The sequence below is a fragment of the Bidens hawaiensis genome, unplaced genomic scaffold, assembly GCF_021521415.1.
Source record: "Bidens hawaiensis isolate Kalapana, Puna unplaced genomic scaffold, B.hawaiensis_p1.1 tig00034166_1, whole genome shotgun sequence".
Lineage (NCBI taxonomy): Eukaryota > Viridiplantae > Streptophyta > Magnoliopsida > Asterales > Asteraceae > Bidens > Bidens hawaiensis.
Genome location: NW_027495884.1, coordinates 116,695 through 141,563, shown reverse-complemented (window position 1 = coordinate 141,563; position 24,869 = coordinate 116,695). Strand labels below are relative to the sequence as shown.

At 33.8% G+C, this 24,869-nt stretch overlaps 1 protein-coding gene across 1 annotated transcript; it reads left to right on the top strand.

The window, feature by feature from the left end:
• The first annotated feature begins 23,254 nt into the window (after window positions 1-23,254).
• Window positions 23,255-23,827, top strand: LOC143585758 (ankyrin repeat-containing protein NPR4-like). Its single transcript, XM_077067463.1, has one exon. It carries the CDS (start codon window positions 23,255-23,257, stop codon window positions 23,825-23,827), a length of 573 nt encoding a protein of 190 aa, XP_076923578.1.
• The last annotated feature ends 1,042 nt before the right edge of the window (window positions 23,828-24,869 follow it).

Here is a 24,869-nt window from a genome sequence, read left to right as displayed (position 1 = left end):
GCCGGTTTTGTGTGGTTTCTTTAGGAGTCTTGTTTAATAAATTTAAAGCTTAGTTGTGAGTCATTTAGAAAGAGCATCATTATACACACATCAGCATCGAATAGAGATTCGAGTAGAATAAGAATTGGTTCGAATGTAATCTGGACTTAATTTGATTTCAGCGTGTATTCGAATCAAATGGTAATTCGATTCGAATGGTTACTGGATTCGAATAGGCTAACTTGATTCACTTCGATTAGGCTTGAGTTCGATTAGATTACAATCTTGGATTCGAATAGAATGGTGATTCGAATAGAGTGGTGATTCAATTCGAATCAACACTCGTTTCGAATGGTGATTTAAATGAGCTTGTACTTAGGGAAAGTACAGAAGGTACTTTCCTGCCACCTTTTTCTGAAAATCTCTTTTGGTGAATGTCACTTTTTTCAAGTTTGACTCTTTATGGATCTACATAAATCCCAAAGTTTTCATACTTTCAAATAACACTTTTGTGAAGTTTTGTAACCTCTTTCACCCAAAATACATAAACTTTAAACACAAACTTTGAATCTTGAAGATTTGAACACACTTTTCTTGAACTTTTGAGTACTTTTTTTTGAACTCTATGAACCCGAACCCACTAAAACTCTTGAAAATCCGATTTTCTACACAGACAAGACCAGAATCCAAGGTTGTGACCCAAGATCTACAACTAGGGCCCGAAAGCTCTGATACCAATTGTAGGTCCCTTGACCGGATCTAACAACACACTAACTATTACTAGTTATCTTGGATCAACCTCTACACTAGTTGGCGAACACAACTAGTTAGGACCGAGATCTCGGATCTCGTTTGTAAGTTATTATTGCCGTGAACAAAGAAAGAAAAGAGAGATTTTGAGAGTTAGAGAACTAGGTTTTGCAAAAAGGTTATCTTTGTGTATGAGATACACACACAATATATACTGTGTGTATTCTCATGCACATCTTTCATTACCAAAAGCCCAGTGGGCTATAAGTACATGTGGCCTTGTGCCCAAACATTACAAAGATACAAATAACAAAATACAAACAAAATACATGTTACAAATACAAAAGACTAAACATGAAATGGGCCTTACATACGGTAAAAGCCCATTGGGCGAGCCCACTTGGGCCCATGAAATGAAAACCTTAGAAATGGGGAGTTTATAAAAGGGTCACTTTCACCTATTTTTCCATATAAATTCCAACAAAACTTCATCTTTTTCTCTCTTTTGTGTTCGCAAAACTAAGATCCGATATCCGAGTGTTGTTAGTGATTTCTCCTAACAAAAAACACGGATTAATCTGGGTAAAGTTGTGAGATCCATTTTAGTGGACCTATATTGGGTCCGAAATCCATTCTGATCCAAGTTAGGGATATTCCTAGGCGATCCGAACGTGTATATTTGAATTCAATGCAAATCAGATTCAGATAACATCCGAACAATCAGAAATTGTCCGAAATAGACTAAATAACAAAACTTTCATAATTTTTGGTTTCTAACATTTTATACTAGTTGGGAATCATAATAAACATACAAACCCGGGATAAAATATGTAGTCTTGAACACAAATTCGAAGTTAAAACTTCAAACAATAATATGAATAAATATACAAAATCGAAAAATACCACTAAAAAACATGTTTTATTATTAAGATCAAACAGATTTCTTGTAAAGACATTAAGGGTGATTATTGTTAACCAAAAACATCAATATCTTAGATATCTTTACTATGTTAAAAGACATGCTAATCAATATTTTACTCAAATTCCCTTAAACACCAACATGCGTAACCATTACAAGGTTGCATGGGAACTTGTCTATTCGGTTGTTGAAATCCTTAAATTATACGCTATTGGATTTTAGAATCACCAATTTGAGCCCTCAACTTTAAAAAGCTGATTCTTGAAGTAAAACACACTTATAACATAGAATTTTGGTGGCTTGAGCCATATTTCTTACCCTAACTTCTAAAAGATGAAAAAGTGAACTTCTTTGATGAAAGCAAATGTCCCCTGAAATCATCTTCTTTAAACTTCAATTCTCTCCACTCGTTTTCCTCTTTTTATTTCCCTTTTTCTTTTTGCTTACTTTTGACCTCTATATCTATTATTTATTTAGTACAAAATTATATGAATAAACTAGTTTGAGGCTCGTGTATTACATGAGTAATTGATAAAAAAATTTAAACTTTAATCATTAAGTAAAATACATTCAACAAATTAATCATATACTGTTAATACAATTAAAATTAACATTAAAATTACAGAAATTAGATAACTAAGATTACACAAATATGTTACAAATAACTAAAAACTTCCTTTTACACTACATTTGTGATAAATCAAAATATTTAGTTCATGTCTGCTTGTAACTCTTAATAAGTTAATATATATGTCTGATTATAACTTTTGATATAGTCACGTATGGTTGTCCGTGTCACAAAAAGGTTCTCCAAGTATATACCAACTCTAGACGAATGATAATGTATCCATGAAACTAATAAAAAAAATATTCATACACATAAAATATCATAACTTTTAATTAATTAATATGACATTTGAGAACATCTGCTCATGTTTATCCAAAAAAAAAACATGGTTATCCCAAAAACCATATTACAACTTTGATGATATAATCATCCTTAGAATATTTAGAATTTGAAATTTATTGATCATGATAAATTTGTTGTCATTAATATTTTGTGTATGACAAATTTTAATTGATTTTATATTTTACAATTAAAAAATTGTATAACATATAAACCAAAAATTAAACTATAACAAAATGATTTGTTTCATTTCATATGAATGTAATTGTCAAGAAAATGACAAATACATACTAATCTTAAAACCATGTTCAAATAATAGTGATTATTTTGAGTTAGAAGAATTTTAAAAGATTTAAAGTTGCATAAAGTGAAGGTACGTAGTGATTCTTATTTATAATAGTTGGAAGTATGGCTGTCACTTTTACCCATAACATGAAACCCAACCCAAGAAAATTCGTACTCGAACTCAAACTAACCCGATCCGAGAAACTCGAACCCAAGAAAACACTAACTCGAACTTGAACCGAAGTAATTCGGGTTGGTTCTTGGGTCAGAATTCTAGGTTTCGGGCCAACACAAATAAACTTTTAGTTTTAAAATCATATATATTTTAAGTTATTAAAGGCTAAGCCTCAGCCACTGCGTTATCAGGATTTAGTCCAAGTCGATTGTTCTCATTCCACATATAATGAATCGATTGTTTATTTTTTTATTAGTTTTGATATAAACCATAATAAACACTTTAATTATGTACTAACCAATAGATAACACTAACATAACCTCATTTCTTTGTATTTGGATAAAAATAAAATTAATAAGTTAATATAATATAGGAATTATGTAAATAACTGATGAAAACGATATTCTAGGTTTCGATATCCTAAATGATTTTTGAAAAACAAAAATAATGGAATGTGATTAAAACGAATTTTTTGGTTTAAAATATCAAATGCTTTTAATTAAGTAATTTATCTTATAAGACATATTAAATTAAATATTTTTGAATGTATAGAAAAAATATAAATCAAGTCATAAATCATATATCTATGAAGCATTTTAGTCTGGGTTATGGAAAAAAATATTGAAAACTAAATATTGATCTCTTTATTGTTAAAACCCTTTATACTACACAAAAAAGTCATATAAATAGATGACAAATAGTTCATATAGTAAATCGTTATACATATAGATTATAATTATACTATTCAACTTCAATGATTTAATGTTAAACACCCACACACATATATATATATATATATAACTGGTATTCTCCATGTTTGTAATATTCATACAAAATGTTTGTAGAAAATTAAGAATATACACATTTTCATGAGTTCAAATGCATATTAGAAAATTTTAAATCCAAATTTGAAACCAATCTTATATAAAAAATTATGTACTGTTGCTTAAATCCCTGCTTAAAAATAATTTGTAGTTTATCATACAAATTCAAATTTTTCGATAATAGTGCACCTTTAATTTTTTTTTTAATTTGCAATTACATGTGACTTTCAAATTTTATTCTAACAGGTATGCAACTTCAATTTTGATATTTCCTTATTTCACCATTAATGGTAATGAATGACATTTAGTATTTACATTTAATAAACACAAACTTAAATTCATATATTGAAATTACTTAAAAGATAAGTTCCGTATATAGAAATTAGTTGAAAAAAAAGTGAGGAAGACTATGAGCTTGTCAAGTGACAAAAGTTGTAGTGTTTTATTAAAAAAGATAGATCAGTAATATTAAACATGTAAACGCTATTCTTCATAAGCATATTTAATATTTAAATTCCTAATAATAACAATTAATGTTTTTAAAATATTGTAACAATTATTTCTTAAAATAGTTATTGACGCCAGTTTGTGTGTTTACACTTGTTCAAAGATAAACTTGATTTCGTGGCTCATTTTATGAACATCATTGGGGATGTTACATGTTTTGGGACTGTTGTAATAATGTTTGCAGTTTTGATAAGAGTTCTTTCGTCAATTCGAAAAATGCCATAGAACTTTTATTGAAATTTAACAACTAATTTTTTGGTGTTAAATGAATATATAGAAGTATAGAACTATTATTAGTGTGTGACCCGCTTATAACAATTTCGTAAATTCAAAAATTGGGTGGATTCTTAAAATAAAGAACACGGGTCGATTACATGGTTGGCCCAAGTAGTATGTTCATATTGCAAGTTTGGTCCCTAAATTTGAGAAATTACTTCTACGGTCTCTGAAACACAAACACTATGTCAGTTTTTTGTGTTAGAATTTGTAGAAATGACCATTATACTGACCCAACCATAACGTAGCATGCATGACTTTCCCAGTATAAGAATGACCGGAGGTATCCACAAACCGATGTGTTGCCTTCTTAATTTTTTGAAAAGTTTGGATTAGATTAAGATTCTTGTTCTCGATTACTTAACGCATGAATTCCTCACGAGTGACAGGGATTTTCATCAACCGTGTGACTTTCACATAACACAAGTTCCTCACTGGATTTCCCCTTTATCAAAAAAAAAAACTGCGTTCTTTTTTGGAGTAAAAAATGTGTTTTGATTGATGAGGAGATGTGTGTGTGGAATTAACTACCAATCATCCCTTTGTGAACAGTAAATATGTATATCATGTGAAACCTAAGATATTATCGAAAGAACACAAGCAGGTTCATATGATGAATGCCATATAACAAGATACCTGGTAGATAAAACTTAAAAAGTCTAAAGCCTACACAGATGCATATTAAGTTGGGCATGGAACAACGCAATATTACGAGTATCTCAGTTTATGACTACCAAAAACATTTTAAAATAGAGGGTTAGGATGGATATGAGTCAAGAAGGGTAAAACTAATCCATCTTGACCCAAGTGAAGGTTGACATACAAAGGGTTTTAAAAACCCTTCAATAAAATATTCAAAAAAAATATTAAAAAATAATAACTCAAAATATAAATAAAAAACGCAAAATGTAAACTAACTAAAATGTTTCCCCCATCATCCTCGTGCATTAAAAAAAACGTTTCGTACCTGTTTAGGCTCGAGTTTTTCGGGGGGGGGGGGTCCGTTTCAGTTTTGTTTTTTTTTTCATTTCGGTCGGTTTCGGTATCTGCTCGGTTTCAATGATTTCAGTTTCGATTTTTTTTTCGGTTTCAGTGTTGTTTTGTTTTAGTCAGTTTTTCGGTTAAATTTCGTTTTTTTGTTTCGTTTCGATTCATTTGTTTTATTTTGGTCGGCTACGTTTCAGTTTTTTTTGTTTCGTTTTGGTAAGCTTTTTGATTGCATTTCGCTTTTTTTTTTTTGTTTCGTTTTGGTCAGTTTTTCGGTTTCATATCGATTTTTTTGTATCGTTCTGGTCGTTTTTCTATTTCGGTTTAGTTTCGTTTCAGTTTTTTTGTTTCGTTTGGTCGGTTCGGTGTTTTTTATTCGTTTTGGTCCGGTTTTTAAATTGCATTTAGTTTTTTTATGCTTCCTTTTAGTCAGTTTTTCAGCTTCAATTCGGTTTTTTTGTTTCATTTCGGTCATTTTTGTATTTCGGTTTAGTTTCGTTTCGGTTTTTTTGTTTCGCTTTGATCGGTTCAATGTTTTTGTTTTGTTTTGGTCAGTTTTTCAGTTGCATTTCGCTTTTTTTTTTTCTTTTGTTTTGGTCGTTTTTCTATTTTGGTTCAGTTTCGTTTTGGTTTTCAGTTTTTCTATTTCAATTCAGTTTCGTTTCGGCTTTTTTGTTTCGTTTTGGTTTTCAGAACTTCTATTTCAATTAAGTTTCGTTTCAGTATTTTTGTTTCGTTTTGGTCGGTTCGGTGTTTTTGTTTTGTTTTGGTTCGCTTTCAGTTGCATTTCACTTTTTTTGTTTCGTTTTGGTCAACTTTTCAGTTTCATATCGGTTTTTTTGTTTCTTTTTGGTCGTTTTTCTTTTTCGATTTAGTTTTGTTTCGGTTTGGTCGATTCGGTGTTTTTGTTTAGTTTTGGTTAGCTTTTCGGTTACATTTCGCTCTTTTGGTTTCGTTTTGGTCAGTTTTTCGGTTTCATTTCCGTTTTTTTGTTTCGTTTTGGTCGTTTTTCTATTTCGGTTCAGTTTCTCGGTTCGGGGTTTTTGTTTCGTTTTGATCGTTTTTTGGGTTTCGGATGAGTTTTGTTTCGCACGTGATAGTTTGGGTATTTTGAATTAGACAAATTTTGGATAGTTTGGATATTTTGTTTTGACCCATTTTAACCTATAAATGAAACTCACTTGTATATTTTCCAACCCATCCTGACCCCCCTGAAGAATTTTTATGATCCATCATAACTCATTTAACTTTTAAAATTTATCCATCTTGACCTAAAACAATTCATTTGGGTTAGGTTTGCCACCCTTAATGGCTATGATGTATTTGTTACCCGATTTATCAACGTATCAATATAAACCATGCAGTTTTTAATATAGATAACAGTAAAAGTGAACTAAACATAGATTTAAGCGAACATGTATAGTTAAAAGTTAGCTTTACTTATAATATGTTAAATAAATAAGAATAAAAAAATAAGCATAAAAAATCTGAAAGAAAAAAATATTTTTTAAAAAAACATTACTATCTGAAAACACTAGGAAGTTTAGGGATAGAGACGTACTAATTGATGAAAAACATTACCAAAGTTCAACGGGGTACATTAACTTAATTAAAGCTTAGACGTTGAAACGTAAACCGTTTAAAGAATATAGAACTACTAATTTAAGAAAAAAGACATCATTTTAAAAAAGTGTAATAGTTTATGAAAAAGGATATCAAGAGGTGTTTTGATGTTCTTCAATAACGATGGCAATTTGTTAAAAATTCTTGTCGTTTATGGTGATCTTTAGAAAGAATGAAATGTGCTATGTATGTATGTATCATAATGCATAACATAATCATCAAGGACGATGGAAGAACAATATGACCAACTTTCATACCGGACTCGAATCCACCACGAACTCCAGCAAGTATGGAGCAAGGACTCGAAAAATCGGATTTTGTGCGGTCAAGAGAGATACATAACGCACTTATAAAGGGGGATTTGGTCCAACATCTTTGGATGAAGCAACATTTGTTTGATGAAAACGATAATCAAAACGAGGGCAACAATGAAGACGATGATGAAGACGACGACGACGAGGGCGAAGATGAAAACGACGAGGGCGAAGACGATGAAGACGACGACGACGAGTAGTTTTTTTTATTTTAATGAAATATCTATTTAATAAAATATTATTGATATTTGATTATTTTTAGTAAATGTTTTTTTTTAAATAAAAAAAGTGTAAAAGTCACGTGACTACGCCCTATTTTTGTAAAAAACCATAACTCTGACTAGACGATACGTGACGCATAATGCCCATGAGTAAGACATTATAACTACATATGATCTCTTAGTATCATGTTAAATACGTTGTAAATTTTTTAACAAGTGGGCCATTCGATAACTTTACTAAAATTCAGATATACGACCGTAACAAATTGCGAGCGACATGCGTATGGACCGGTTGACACGTTCATTATTTTATTGTGGAAATCAAGATGAGGTTTTTTAGTTAAATAATTCTGAATAAATATATTTGAAACATGATTAAAATAGATATTTAATAACTTCATTTTAATCTATAAAAATTGGTAAATACGTAATATTCGTCTTATATAACTGTTCGTGAGGTTTGGTTACAATTGTTACTTTCAAGCAAATAGGTAAAAAGACAGAAATAACCCCTTAGTTATAGATAGAAAATAGACATGTTTAGCGATTTGAACGAAAAGAAATGAACTCAAATCCTCAAGGGTCCAAATGTAAAAAGTAAGATTTTGAATTTAAGTCACATAAGTGACCAAACTTGACACTTAATTTACTAAAAAACATGAAAAAGGAAGAAGAATTGTGCTAGTTATAAATGTACGTAGTCTGCAAGAGTAATTTTACAGATAAACTATGAAGTTTTAACCCTTTTTTTTTTAAACTATGAAGTTTTAACTTTTCTTTTAGTACACATAGAGGAATACAATTATAGTTTACTCTAGTTTACTTATGATATTAAATTTCAAGGCTGGCCATATTATGAATTCCAATTTGAGCTTTCTTCTACTTCACTCTACAAGTTTACATACAAGGCCCTGGTATAATGCATTATCTCCAATAAGCAAAGACACAAAACTCCATTCATCTCTCACTTCCTCGTCTATCTAACTGTATCTCATTAACATGGCCAGTTCATCAACCCCTCCTGAAGACCCAAATTCCTATCATCTATATGCATTCAATACTAACGTATCTAACTTTGTTTCTGTAAAGCTATCCGGTTATGGCAATTATCATCGTTGGAAGACACAAATGCTTTGCCTCATGCAGGCTCATGATATGTGTTGGCTTATAGATGATGTTCCAAAAGTTTATAGTTCGAAGATCACGAAACAATACGACAGTCTTCTCAAAGGTTGGATTTTTGGATCAATTAGCGATGACGTACTTGGTATTGTTGTCGATCTTTCTTCGGCCAAAGATGTTTGGATGAATCTGAAATCATGCTTTGATTCAAACATGAGTTTTAAACAAGGTATTTGACATGAACCCTGGTTCAATTTTGAACAAGTATGCCTCTCTATATATATTTTGTTGTCTTTGACTTTTATAATATGCTTAGATGTAAACAACCATATGTCTCCAAGTCATCTTCTATTACGAATAATTTGTCGCTTAAAACTTTTAGGAACCAGCCCTTAGAACTAGAAGTCTAGAGGTTAAAAAGAAAAAAACAAATCGAAAGTATTTTATTTAAATTAAATTAATTTAAAACATTTTTAACTTGATAGCTTTTAATCTAAATTTATTTATTAATTTGTTAAAAATGTTTTCTTTTTTAATGAATACTAATTAAGAAAATAGTTTAAAATATATAGAAACTATAGTGAATTACAGATCAGGTCATCTATATATATATATATATATATATATATATATATATATATATATATATATATATATATATATATATATATATGAATTGCATGGTGTGCTTTATTGTGATTTCCACATCTATGTCGGATGTGCTTTATTGGGATTTTCACTTTTTATGCCCTCTTTACTAACTTTTTATTTTCGAACCGTTTTTATAAACAAGCAAAAAAAACTACACCACCACCACGCTACCTCCAAAACACGGAGGCCATCAAGAAAGAGCAAACACAATTACATGAAAACAAAATTATACCAATTCGACCAACTAATCGATCTACATTTAGACCTATTCTTAAACTAAAGAAAACCAAGAGATTTTATGCCACCAATAATGTCTTCCACTTTAACCTCGCTTCCTTCGAACACCTTATCATTTCTCGCAATTCAAATACTCCAACAAACAATAACGATGATCCTATGAAACGCTTCTTTCGCTACATCTCCAAGCTTGATGGACTTGTGAAGCTCTAAGAGGTCTCTAACTGAAAAACCAAAAATAGGGGGCACTTTACACCAACGACAATGTGATCCCAAACATGTAAGGCCCCGTTACCGGTAGCCCTACTTTAGCGTCGGATTTACTCATAAACACAGTTCTTCAAATCAGAGTTTATTAAAAACTTTTCGCGGAATATAAAACATCAATCATTTGTTACAAAACATTAAATCTTTCATTTGATACCATAACACAAAACTTTAAATTGAAAACATCTTTACTTCTTTCTTCAGATGCCAGCCGTTCAATCCATGCCGTGTGTCATCCTCATGCTAACTCTATAAATCAGCTCACCTGCGTGCATACTAAAAGTCAGCTACGCTGAGTGAGTTCTAGTTAATCAGGCAACATACAATTTTATTCTCATATATTACTTAACGTATCCGAAGACACATATTTCTACCCCAACCTCGTATAATTATCCATAGGAGGATCATCACGTAATATCTATTAAAAGAACCTTTACCATTACCATACTATATAGAATTTCCATAGGAGGAACACTCTGAATACTTTCCATAGAAGGAACACTTTACTTTCCATAGAAGGAACACTATACTTTCCATAGAAGGAACACTATACTTTCCATAGAAGGAACACTATACTTTCCATAGAAGGAACATTATACTTTCCATATAAGGAAACTCTATATATATCCATATAAGGAACACTATCTATAAGTTATTATTTAATATCCATGTAAGGAGCTAATCACTTCCCTTGACGATACGTGCAATATCCGAATATCGTTCACGTACCGACAAGCTTCCATTCATAATGTTTATACATCATCCTCACATTACATACAATATTAATATCTTTATTTACATCCTGACAGTACGTGCAATATCCGAAGATCGTTCACGTACCGTCATGCAATCAATCATATCTATCACATATATCATACACGGCATACACTTACCATTTAAGGTAAGTGTATTAACTATCACATTGAGTATGCACACAGCCCCGAAAACGTAACACATAAATGGGGCTAGAAACTCACCTGAATTCTGCTTCTTTTTCTGATAGCTGTAAATCCCTTCCTTAACTGAGCTCGGCTGACTGTACAAGTTACACGTATCAATACTCGTCTGATCTAATCTGGTGGCCTAGTATTAGCTTACTTTAACTTATCGCTTTTAATTTATTTTCTAATCAAACTTGGCTTTAGGCGAAGTTAACCCTTGGGCGAACTTGGCTTCAGGCGAAGTTAAACCTCAGGCGAACTTAGCTTCAGGCGAAGTTAAACCTTAGGCGAACTTGGCTTCAGGCGAAGTTAAACCTTACGCGAACTTGGCTTCAGGCGAAGTTATCCTTAGGCGAACTTGGCTTGAAGGCGAAGTTACGCTTGAAGGCGAAGTTCATCAGGCGAACTTAATCTTGCAGGCGAAGTTATCGCGCTGCAGATCTGTTTGCCCATAAATCCTTCGTTTCTTAGCCAAATAACTCGATTTTGGTACCCACGGAATCGTATGATCGGCGCCTACAAATCCCAACCATCAAATCGGCCTAAAATCGACGTTTTAGGGGTCCGATTTGGGCAGTTTGGGTTTCGGGTCCGGTTAGCCCATCCAATCCTAACCATTTTCAGTAATATAAGCATTGTTGGATTTGTTCTTACCTTACCAACTCAGATCTATCAACAAAATCCCCGGTCTCGGCTTCGAATCTTGATCGGTTAGAATGTGTGTGTGGAGTGTGCTTGGATAAAGATAGAATGAAGATATTTCGGGATTTTGGGGGTATTTATATCCCTGAAATCCCATTCTCATTTAACCCATCTCAATTAATCCAAGTCCATAACCCACATCCATTACCCGACACTAGCCCGACCCATACCAACTCCTATTCTTTTATTTATTTCCTGATAACCCGAGTAAACTTTCCCTCTATTATTAAGTAATATAATTAATATTATCTTGAAATTTCGGGATGTTACAAAACAACCGCTGCAACGCCACAACCCGTTGTTATATGTTCCGCAGACTCACTTTCCACCTCACACAAAGCGCAAATATTGTCCGAGACCCTTAAATTCCTTCGTTCCAAAGCTCCCTTAGTAGGTAATCTATCAATCTCCGCCCTCCGAGCATGATTATTGCACTTCGCCGGAACCTATTTACTCCACTTCATAACATTAGCCATATTTTTATTTCTTGTTAATAGGCCTTTGACCGAACTAACTGAGAACTCACCCCCTTTATCACCTAGCCAAACCCACGAGTCCGACCCTTCGTTCCACGGAGCAGCGTTTATTAGATGAAAACATTTCTCCCACTTAGTCAATTCTTGTATAGTGTTTGGGCTTCTATACCAGCTCCACGCCCATCCACAGCTACCACCCAATCTCCAAAATCTTTCTTTCACTTTACATTTTTTTTCTTTTTCCAACTTGTAAAGATTTGGGCAAAACTCTTTTAGACACATACTACCAACCCAATTGTCACTCCAAAAGCTTATCATTTGACCATTTCCTAACTTCTCTTTAATCAAATCAACCAACCTGCTACCTTCCCAATTTAACTTGTTTATAGCTTTGACAATATTGCTGTAGACACTAGAGATCCTTTTGTTTCCTGGGACCTTTATATGGTTATGTATAGAATCTACAACCCTTTTCCATATATAGACCCCCCCTCTTCCGTTTTATATCTCCAACCCCACTTCGCCAACAAATAATTATTAACAACGTTGAGCCTCGAGATGGCTAAACCACCTTTATCTTTAGGGAGAGGTTAGGGAGAGTCACCCTCTCCCAAGCCACCCAATGAATTTTACGACCCTCATTCGATCCTCCCCATAAGAATCTCTTCATAATCTTTTCAAGGTTAAAAATGGACAAATAATATACTGGTAAACTTTCTAGGACCAATTTTATTAAAACGACCCTACCTCCTATAGACAAGGAACGGGCTTTCCAAACCGCAAGCCTTTTTTGAAAAATATCCATAATTGTGTTCCAGTTATGAATTTTATTCATGTTGGCTCCCACAAAAATGCCTAAGTGAATAAAAGGCATCCTCCCAAGTTTGCAACCAAGGACCCAGCCATCTCGTGTAATTCTACTATAGTCACGGTACTTCCATAAAGGTTTGATTTTTTAAAATTTATATTTAGGCCTGAGCACATATGAAAACACCTTAGAATTTTGTTCACGTTTTCCAAATTCCTTTTAGACCATTCCCCTATTATCATGGCATCATCCGCATACAGAAGGTGAGACACCATCGCCCCTATTCGGAGTCCGAAAACCCACTAAAATACCTTCCTCCACAGCCTTCACCACCATATTAGAGAGAGGTTCCATCACCATTAGGAACAGAAAAGGAGATATAGGGTCTCCTTGTCTCATCCCTTTATAACATTGAAACTCAAAGGTCGGCGAGCCATTAACGAGCACTGACGATCTTGTCGAAGATAAAATTCCAAGAATCCAATCACACCAAATCGGAGGAAATCCCATTTGAGACATGACCGAAATTAAAAAAATTCCAATTTACATTATCATAAGCTTTCTCGAAATCAATTTTTAGAAATAAAGCTTTATACTTTGATTTATTCGCCCAGGAGATTAATTCATTAACTATCAGAGGTCCATCAAGAATAGCCTTGCCTCTTAAAAACGTCGATTGAGTATCAGAAACAACCGACCCTAACACCTTTTTTAAACGGAGAGCCAAAACTTTTGAAACCACTTTATTTATCACCCCCACCAAATTAATAGGCCTGTACTCATTTAAACCGACCGGATCTTGACACTTAGGGATCAAAGTAATAAAAGACGAACTGACCCTATGTTGAATCTCCCTGTTGAATGAAACTCAGCCAAAACATTCTCGAAGTCTGCTTCAAACAGATCCCAAAAATGTTTAATAAACTTGAAACTGAACCCGTCCGGCCTGGAGCTCGATGGCATCCCACAATCCATGGGCACCCATGATAGCTTCCATCTTGATGAACCAGGTGTTATAGTTTGCAGGTGCTATCAGGGCCGTCTCTGAAAACTCCGAAGATCTCGTGCACCTTATGTGAGTTAAAAAATAGGCCACTTTATATTTACAAACACTTGAAAAATAGGCCTCTTTATATTTACACACACATATAGTTACAAACCCATTATATGTTTCAACTTGAGGTCGTTTTAAAATTCCCCTTACGTTAACTAGTGAACAATAATAATTTATTTGCCAATAGATGTTAAAAAACATAATAATACACCACATACTATACCATTTCAAAAGTAACAAAACAAAACAAATTAAATAAAAGAATTGTTATGATATTAGACTTAACTATAACAAGATTATTAGAGTAATATGTGAAGTTGAAGTTAACAAAGAAACAAGAGAATAAGAATAGTCAATTTGCTATATTTTGTTATATTTTGTTGTATTTGAGTTACGAATATTTGGTTATGTGACATTTTCGATGTTGTGAAATGAAATGAGTTTGTTAAATATTGTCGCTTTAAATAGTTTCATGCGCGTATGAGCAATCGTTGCACCCCGGCATGTTCCGCCGCATTTGGTCGGGGTGTGACAACGCCATGAAATCGAAGTTCTTCCATTCTTAAATATGTATCCAGTTTGAGATTTTGCTTTATGGGGATCAGATAAATAGCCTGCATCTGCATAACCAACCAACCCTTCTTTTGAATCGTTAGGATAAAATAAACCTAAATCAACAGTTCCTTTTAAATACCTAAAAATATGTTTAATGCCATTCCAATGTCTTTTAGTAGGGGATGACCTGAATCTTGCCAATAAATTAACTGCAAAAGAAATATCAAGTCTTGTACAGTTAGTAAGATACATAAGTGCTCCAATTGCACTGAGGTATAGTAATTCGGGACCAATAATCTCTTCATTATCTTCGCAAGGATGAAATGGATTATTGTCAATATTGAGTGATCTAACAACCATCAGTGTGCTTAAAGGATTTGCTTTGTCCATATTGAAACTTTTTAAGAGTTTCTCAGTATAAGTTGACTGATGCACAAGTATCCCATTATGCATATGCTCAATTTGTAAACCAAGACAATATTTGGTTTTTCCAAGGTCTTTCATTTCAAATTCTTTCTTTAAAAGAGCATTTGCTTCTTTAATTTCTTTTTGTATCCCAATTAAATTTAGATCAACATACACATCTATGATAACATATCCTGATGTTGTATTCTTAATGAAGACACATGGACAAATAAGATTATTTGTGTATCCTTTACTTATCAAATAATCACTCAAACGGTTGTACCACATCCTTCCAGATTGTTTCAGCCCATACAAGGATCTTTGTAACTTGATGGAATACATTTCCTTAGGCTTTGAGTTTAATGCTTTGGGAAGTTTAAATCCTTCTGGAATTTTCATATAGATGTCACTGTCTAGTGATCCATACAAGTAAGCCGTGACAACATCCATAAGACGCATCTCTAAATTTTTAGAGACTGCTAAGCTGATTAAATATCTAAAGGTAATAGCATCCATAACAGGAGAATATGTTTCTTCATAGTCAATTCCTGGCCTCTAAGAAAAACCTTGAGCTACAAGTCTTGTTTTATATCTTGTAACTTCATTTTTCTTATTTCGTTTCCTCACAAAAACCCATTTATATCCTACAGGCTTTATTGACTTTGGTGTAATGACAATAGGTCCAAAAACCTTTCAATTGTTTAGTGAATTCAATTCAGCTTGCATGACATCTTTCAATTAGTTCCAATCTTGTCGATTTTTACAATAATCTACAGATTTTGGTTCAGGGTCATCATTTTCTTTCATGATATCACTTGCCACAGAATAAGAAAATATATCATCAATATTTTCCATTTCATCTCGATCTCACATTATATGTGATTGACCATTGTTGATTGATAATTCCTTATTAAAATCATTTATTTCTTTCTGAGGAAATGTTATATCATTTATTATTTCTTGATGGAATGTTTTGTTAATCATTCCTTCCATAGGGTCAGTATCCTTTTCAGAGCCCTTTCTTTTTCGAGGATTTTTATCCTTTGAACCGATTGACCTTCCACGTTTTAAACGTTTTTGGCATTCATGAGGTGCATTATTATGGTTTTGCTTGCTTGGAATCTCAAGTCGAGCTGGAGCATTAGCAGCTGGTATATGAGATTTAGTGACCCTGCTTATATCAGTAAATGCATCAGGTAACTGACTGGCAATTTCTTGTAGATGTATTATTTTTTGAACCCCTGTCTCACTTTGTTTTGATCTTGGGTCTAGGTGTAATAACGATGGCACACACCATGATATATCTCTTTCTTGCCTTTTCATTTCTCCCCTAACGTCGAGAATATTGTCTCGTTAAAATGGGAATCAGCAAAACGTGCTGTAAATACATCACATGTTAAAGGTTCAAGGTATCTTATGATGGAAGACGTTTCATATCCAACATATATAATCAACCTTCTTTAAGGACCCATTTTTGTGTGATGTGGTGGTGCAATAGGAACATACACAGCACACCCGAAAATTCTAAGGTGAAAGATGTTTGGCTCATTTCCGGATACTAGTTGTGTGGGATAATATTTATGATTTGCACTTGGTTTCACACGAATTAATGATCCAGCATGTATAATTGCATGACCCCAAATAGAAAAAGGGAGTTTTGTCCTCATTATTAACGGTCTAGCTATTTGCTGTAGGCGTTTGATCAACGACTCGGCTAAATCATTTTGTGTGTGTACATGAGCAGCAAGGTGTTCAACAACAATCCCCACAGACATGCAATATTCATCAAAAGCATGCGATGTAAATTCTAAGGTGCAATAGGAACACACACAAGACACCCAAAAATTCTAAGGTGAAAGATGTTTGGCTCATTTTCGGAAACAAGTTGTGTGGGATAGTATTTATGATTTGAACTTGGTCTCACACGAATTAATGATTCAGCATGTATAATTGCATGAAGCCAATAGAAACAGGGAGTTTTGTCCTCATTATTAATGGTCTAGCTATTTGCTGTAGGCGTTTGATCAACGACTCGGCTAAACCATTTTGTGTGTGTACATGAGCAGCAGGGTGTTCAACAACAATCCCCACTGACATGCAATATTCATCAAAAGCATGCGATGTAAATTCTCCCGCATTATCAGGCCTTACTCTTTTAATGGTATAATCGAGAAAATGTGCATGTCATTTGATAATTTGAGTAAGAAAGTTTGCAAAAGCGATATTACGAGTCGATAACAGAGAGATATTAGACTATCTACTTGATGCGTCTATTAAGACCATGAAGTATCTAAATGGTCCACATGGTGGATGAATTGGTCCACATATGTCACCTTGAATTCTTTCAAGAAACATTGGTGTTTCTTTATCAACTTTTAATGGCGAAGGCCTTGTAATTAATTTACCAAGAGAACAAGATGTACATTTTGACATTTTATCTATTTTGTGGATCTTTTGATCTTTCAGTGGATGCCCATGTGTCTTTTCAATGATCATTTTCATCATTGTGGATCCTGGATAGCCTAATATGTCATGCCATAAGTTTATGATACCAGAATCACAACAATTTTCTTTGACCGCCATATGTGCTTGAGGTACATTTATATATGTATAATGTAAACCAGAATGGAGCATTGACAGTTTTTCCAATATCTGATCTTTGCTTATGATATGCAAATATTTTTCATTACTAACAGTCTTTGACTGAGTATCATATCCATTATGATATATGTTTTTGAAACTCAACAAATTTCTTGTTGATTTTGTGGAAAATAAAGCATTTTCTATTTTGAGCTTTGCACCATTTGGTAATACTAAATTAGTTTTTCCCACTCCTTCTATCAAGTTTGTAGGACCTGATATTGCATTTATGATCCCTTTTGTTGACTTCAGTTTATAAAAATATTTTTTAGATCTAAGTATAGTATGCGTGGCTCCACTATCCGCTATACATATATCTTCTTCATTTGTTTGATCTTGTGCTCTAGTGATTTTCATTTTAAATCTTGAAAATATTAAGAAAAATAATAAGTATATAACGAAGACATTATGATATTTTAATAAGAACTTTATTTAATTGAAAAACAAACAGTATATAAAGGAAAACACATAATTAAAGATAATGAGAAACACACTTAATTATTGCATATAATTATTGTCGTCAAGCAACTTTTTTTCAGAGTTCCACATCAAAGTCTGTATGCTCAGCTCGACATTGAGATCATAAAAGTTATCAATATGGTTCACTTCTTTCTCTTTTCCTTTGAGAGAGGCTTGGTAGTTCACACAGATGTGGAGATGTGCGACAAGCCTTTGACCAGTGGTTTGTACTTCACATCTAAAACATGAAGTGTCATTGTTTTCGGACCTACCAGCTTCATTCCATTTATTGTGTTGGTTGAAATTTTTATTTTGTGGAACACGGTAATTATTGGCTCTCTGGCTACGACCACGGCCACGGCCACGACCGTAAGAATTAGTGTTCCATTTAAATGAATGGTTACAACCATTAAAATGCTTTTTGTCAAAATGGTCACAGCCTCGTCCCCGACCCTGTTCCCATTTATGACCAGAAATTTTATGAGAATTTTTGTGAGAAACATTTGCTTCTGGTATTGCTAATGAACCCGTGGGACGAGATTGATGATTTTTCATCAATAATTCATTATTTTTCTCAGCTACAAGGAGTAATGCATTTAGATCAGAGTATCTTCTAAAATTCTACAATCGATAAGGTGTTTGCAAGTTTATATTTGATGCATGAAATGTGGAGTAAGTTTTCTCTAACTTTTCTTCCTCTGATTTAGGATGCCCACAAAAATCTAGCTTTGAGCAAATTCGATATAAAGCAGAGGTGTAATCATTTACCCTCTTAAATTCTTGGAACCTAAGAATGTTCCATTCATCTCTAGAAGTAGGAAGTAAAACCTCCCTTAGATGATCAAATCTGTTTTTCAAATCTTCCCATATCATATATGGATGATCACAATTAAAATAATCATGCTGTAGTAATTCATCAATATGTTTATGGATGAAAACATCAGCTCTTGCATTATCCTGTTTAGAGCAATCATTGTCTTCTTGGATTGCTTCTAACACATCCATTGATTTCAAATGTCTTTCGACATTTGCTGTCAAAGACATATAGTTTTCTCCATAGTGAAGGGAATTCAAGTTTTGAGATATTTGACATTTTGTTGCTAAACATAGTAGAGCAAATAATAAGATAAATATTAGAATCCATATATATCAATCAACAATAAGATACAATACATTGGTAGAGCTATAAACATATTAAAGAAAAAGAAAATGCCGAAATCTTCAGGTGGGAGATTAAAAAGTAGAATGAGAAGTAGTATAAGCATTATAGTGACCAGCACCAAAACCGGGTGAATCATTTTAAAAGCTTTATCTTGGATAAACTTAAAAAGAAGAATGTTTGCTGTAAATGAAATGAAGTTGATAATTGGTTATTTATAGTGAAAATTTATAACCGTTTTATAACGGTTATATTACTGTTTTGTAACGGTAATATTACCGTTTGTGTGTGTGTGTGTGTATATATATAATATTAATAAGATATTAAATAAAGTTTATTTCATAAAATATATAATTAGTATGCACAATAAAAAGATTAGAATTGTTAGTATAAATAAATCTAACTTCTAAATGAAATATTAGTATGCATATATAGATAAAAGTTAGTTGCGATGAAAGTAAAAATTAGATGCATAATGAAAAGTTAGAATAGTTATCCAATTTTAATAACAATGTTTATACGCATTATTGTTATTACTTAGTATATGTATATGCATATATATTTTTCTAATGTACATAATTAAAGAAGTGATTATGATGCTTATGTGGATACCTTTGTGCCTATCACGTACCTTTCTTGATTATGATATAAGCGGCCCGTGCTGGTAACGTGCTATGATATTAGCCCTAACTATAACAAGATTATTAGAGTAATATGTGAACTGTAAGTTAACAAAGAAACAAGAGAATAAGAATAGGCAATTTAGTAACTTTGTCAATATGCATGTTCTTATGTTACATGAGGTAAATATATACACTATTGAAATTACTATTTAGGAGACATAAACATATAATTGGTGATGAAAGTTTGCATCATCACGTGGATATGTTTTTTCTAAATGTTATAACAAGAATTTGATTATATGAAATGATGAAAATAAATAGAAGACTAAAGATAATTGTGCACCACCTCTACACACGGAAAAGGTTAAGGTTTTTTTTTACTTGGGCTTTGCAATTCATATACGGGCCAGCCATTTGAAATTTGGACTTCATGATTTGAAATTTGGATTCATGGCTGGTTAACTTAAAAATGTATGGGCCCTTCTGGTTGTGGGCCTTGTGCAGCTACACATTCTGCAAAGACCCAAAGGCGGCCGTGGTGTCGTGGTGTTGTGAGAATTGCGCATTGGAATGGAACATAATTGTCTTTGGAGGAATTAGGGTTCGTAATAACTTCCATGGTGTTGTAAAGTGAAATTTTTAGATTAAATTGGATCATAGCGTGGATGCTCTGATACCAAATGTTAAATTTGGATAGGGGTTTCGGCCATAGCATGATAAGGAAATATGTAGAACAAGTAGTCGAATGTAATCTCTTTATTGAATAATCGAGTGCTTACAGGGAACAGTCAAATGATATGTGATGATCGAATAAATGGAATGAATTAAAATCAAACGTTTAATAGCAAAATAAAATCAACTCAACTCCTAGAAAGCAGGTTTCCTTTATTTTAGGTCAACATATCCCCAGATTAGCAATGTTCATAAATAGAGTCATTCCTTCCCATTTACTCATTCACCAGATACAACAGCTATCACCCGGAGAATTGGTCAACATTAACCCAACACATATGGCGTCAACGTGAATCTCCTACGCCATTCTATCTTGTACCACCATTTCTCTTGCGCTATTATTCGTTCTAACAAATTCCATGGTTATTTTGCCATTTTTTAGTTGAAATGCATATTTTGGTGATTTTACCATTGAAAAAACTTGTTGATAACTTTATTAGCCGCAAGTCTTCTACTGAAATTTCAAAATGAAACACAGATTTAGCTCCAGTAAAAGTGGATAAGAAAACAGAGACCAAAGGTGAATATGACAACAAAGAAATTAACAAATGGCGGAAACTAATGGCGAATGGGGATTGGTATACGGTATTCTTCGAACTAGAAGAGACAAATGATTTGACAAAAAAAATCAATACTGATGGAAACACGTTACTACACATAGCTGTTGGAAAAGGTTTGAACAATTTAACCAGAGATATATTAATTAGTTTACGTTATGAAGATGACTTGACCAAGATAACAAATGACGAGGGAAGCACAGCCCTTCACATTGCTGCCATTGTTGGCAACACCGAGGCAGCACGTCTCTTGGTTAGGCAAGAAAAAGATCTGCTGAGTATTGTAGACAACAAAGGCAAAACACCATTGAATAAGGCCTATCAAAAGTATCATCTTGATACCATTGCATACTTACTTAAAGCCACTGAGATGTGGGAGGAAATAAATAATAAAGGTGCCGAAGATGACACAAAAAGAAAGAAAGTTGCCGGTGACGAAATGAAGCCGACCCGTGATTACCCTCCTGTTGAAAGAGGCATGAACCTTCTTGTTTATGCTATTTCTGCAAAACGATACGGTGAGTAGTCAGTCCTTCATGTTAATTTCGGTTTTTCTATTTTAAGTTATATGGGCACATGTGAATATAAATGAAAGCCTTAGTAAAATAGTGATTTTAAAATACATTATAAACATGTAAATGAAATACAAAACAAATAATCTAAGATTTCCGAAAATTTCTGAAGTTTTTATTATAAAATGTAGATAACATTCATGGTTGATGAATGTGGGACGCAACTGTGTACAGTGTACCAGATACATTTATAATGTATAATGTATCTGCCATATATATATGAAATACATACAATCACCAAAATACATCTTCAGTGTTCTATATATTTTCAGAATTCGCGTCCATTTTAATTAAGGATAATCCTGAATATGCTACGTCCGAAGATAATGTACTGATGGCTTTGGCTAGAACCTTTCCGAGTGGGTTAGACTATGGAGAAACACTTATATATCCAAGTAAGTTTCTTCTTATATGCTTTTTGCTTCTAATTTCGATATTTCCTTCTAAGAATATTTAGCGTTTTCCTCTTGTAGGTTTCGACCAGAAAACAAGTCAGGAAATGACAATCAAGAGAACTAAAAGGTTGTTTGAGTTTTCAGTATATGTATCTTCAACCTTCAAAAGGGTCATGCGGTCTGTTTTAAGTTGTGAAGAGGGGTATCTACAATCGCTCTTGTCAGGAATAAAGTTGATTCTATTTGGTAAGCTATTTATGACAAAGCAGAACCATATATTTGAACTGAACATTGAACAGTATAATTTGTGTGTTTATGCAGTAGCAGTAGCAATGGTTTATTGGATATATTACTTAATTCTCCTCCTATTGATAATGGTTTATATCCCATTCGTTATGCTTTATTTCTTATTGTGGGTCGCTGCAGCGAAAGTGGGTAAGAGTGTCTGATAATCTTGAATGAAGAAAGAGCTTGCATATAAATTTATGATTTACATGTCAATGATCTTAAGATCTAGTTTCGAATATTCATTTTGTTTTTATACAGTTCCACCCATCAAGAATATCGAACAGAAAAAGAAGGAATATGAGCAAGCAAAAATGGTTCTAGAACAAGTATGCCAAAAAATTATAGACACGTCGCCTGGTAGTAGTAGCAGTGACGATCTATTCAAAGGGCCAATTCTTGAAGCTGCACGTGAAGATGCTTATGAAGTTGTTGAGGAGATTTTACAGAAATGGCCTGAAGCAATCCGTTGCCAAGATAAGGATGGCCATGACATCATCCAGTTAGCCACAATACACCGTTCAGAAAGAATCTACAACATGATCTATATCCTGGGGGATCGTAAGAATATTTATCGAACAATGGAAGATTCTTCTAAGAACAATATGTTGCATTTGGCAGGAAAATTAGCTCCATCAAATAAACTCAAACGTATAACTGGTGCAGCATTACAACTACAAAGGGAGCTTCAGTGGCGCGAGGTACAAATAATATGAATTTTAATCCATAAGCAGGGAATTATTAATTATATATAGTAGAATAATGAGATCAATTTATATAGGAAGTGGAGAAGCTTGTGTTTCCAACATACGTTAATAAGACGAACGTCTTAAATGATACGCCAGAGATGCTCTTTACGAAGGAACACAAGAAATTGGTGAAAGAAGGAGAAGACTGGATGAAGAAAGTAGCAGACTCATGCAGCATCACTGCAGCATTAATTACCACAATCGTGTTTGCCGCAGCCATTACTGTACCTGGTGGAAGCAAAGATACAGGTGTTCCCGTGTTTTTGAAGGACATTGTGTTCACTATCTTTGCAATAGCAGATGCAATCTCACTATTCACATCCGCTACTTCACTATTGGTGTTTCTATCGATTCTCACTGCACGTTGTTCTGAAGAAGATTTTCTGCTAAGTCTGCCAAGACGGCTAATTGTTGGTCTTTGCACCTTGTTGATATCTACAGCTACCATGATGGTAGCCTTCATTGCCACCTTGTTCCTTGTCTTTTGTAATCATAAGAAGTGGATGCTTGCTCCAATATGCGGATTAGCATTTCCACCGGTTGCAATATTTTTTATCATACAGATCCCCCTTATCATGGATCTATTTCGGTCAACATACGTATCAAGGTTTGGCAAGAGTGACATCAAAAGTCGTAAAGTTAATCAAAACGTTCTGTTGTTCTTTACTTAGTGAAATGACGGAGTACGTACACATCTCTCAATTATGTATTTTATTGTATTTTAGTAAGTGTGTAATAACTATCTGACTAAGAAATGTAATATGTGAGCATTAAATTGGTGTGTCTCAAGTTAAAACTCTTGGATTTGCATATTATCCAAAATTAAATAAGAACATGTGATATTTGCGATTATAAGAACATATTATAATCGCCATGTATTGAAGAAAACTACCGTGCCTAGCTTGTTAATAAAAAGTAACGTCTCCATATATCAGTGTTTCTAGAATAAATTTAACCAAAAATATAACACAAAATATCATTGCATCATATGATACATTTAAACAGCGTTTGGTGTGGAGAAATGAAACATGCAATGGAATGGTTTATTGTCAAGGAATGAAATAAAATGTGTTTGGTTGGTTAATAGAATAGAATGATTCATCACCTAATCCATTCTAATCCCTCTAAAATACCTCAAATCCATTCCATTCACCCCTTTTCTCCATTCCTTCCCCTCATTCACCCTACATCACCTCCACCACCCTCTCACCACCACCGCAAACGCCACCCACTAAAAGTAACCACCGCCACCAACTACTACCACTACCAACCACCACCGTTGCCAACGCATACCACCCACCACACGACCAATCACCACTGCCCCCGCTATCACTATTATCGCCCCCGCACCCGCTGCACCGTGTGTCACTGCCATAATCAATCACCAATCGCAACCACCCACCACCGCCAATCAATGCCGGCCACCAACCACTACCACCACCAACCACCACAACCGTGCCGACACCCACCACTGCCATCACCGTTACTGGCCCGGTATCACCACTACCACCAACCACCACAGCCGCTCGCCACCTCCAGCACCACTACTGGCAACCATCATCACCACCGCCCGCCACCGCTATCACCACTACTAGCCCGCTATCGCCACTACCGTCAACCACCGCCCGCCGTTGCCACACCACATGCTGTAACACTTGCCAAAAATTATCGCTAATGTAATCATGATTAGCAATATAACATCATTTTATGAAT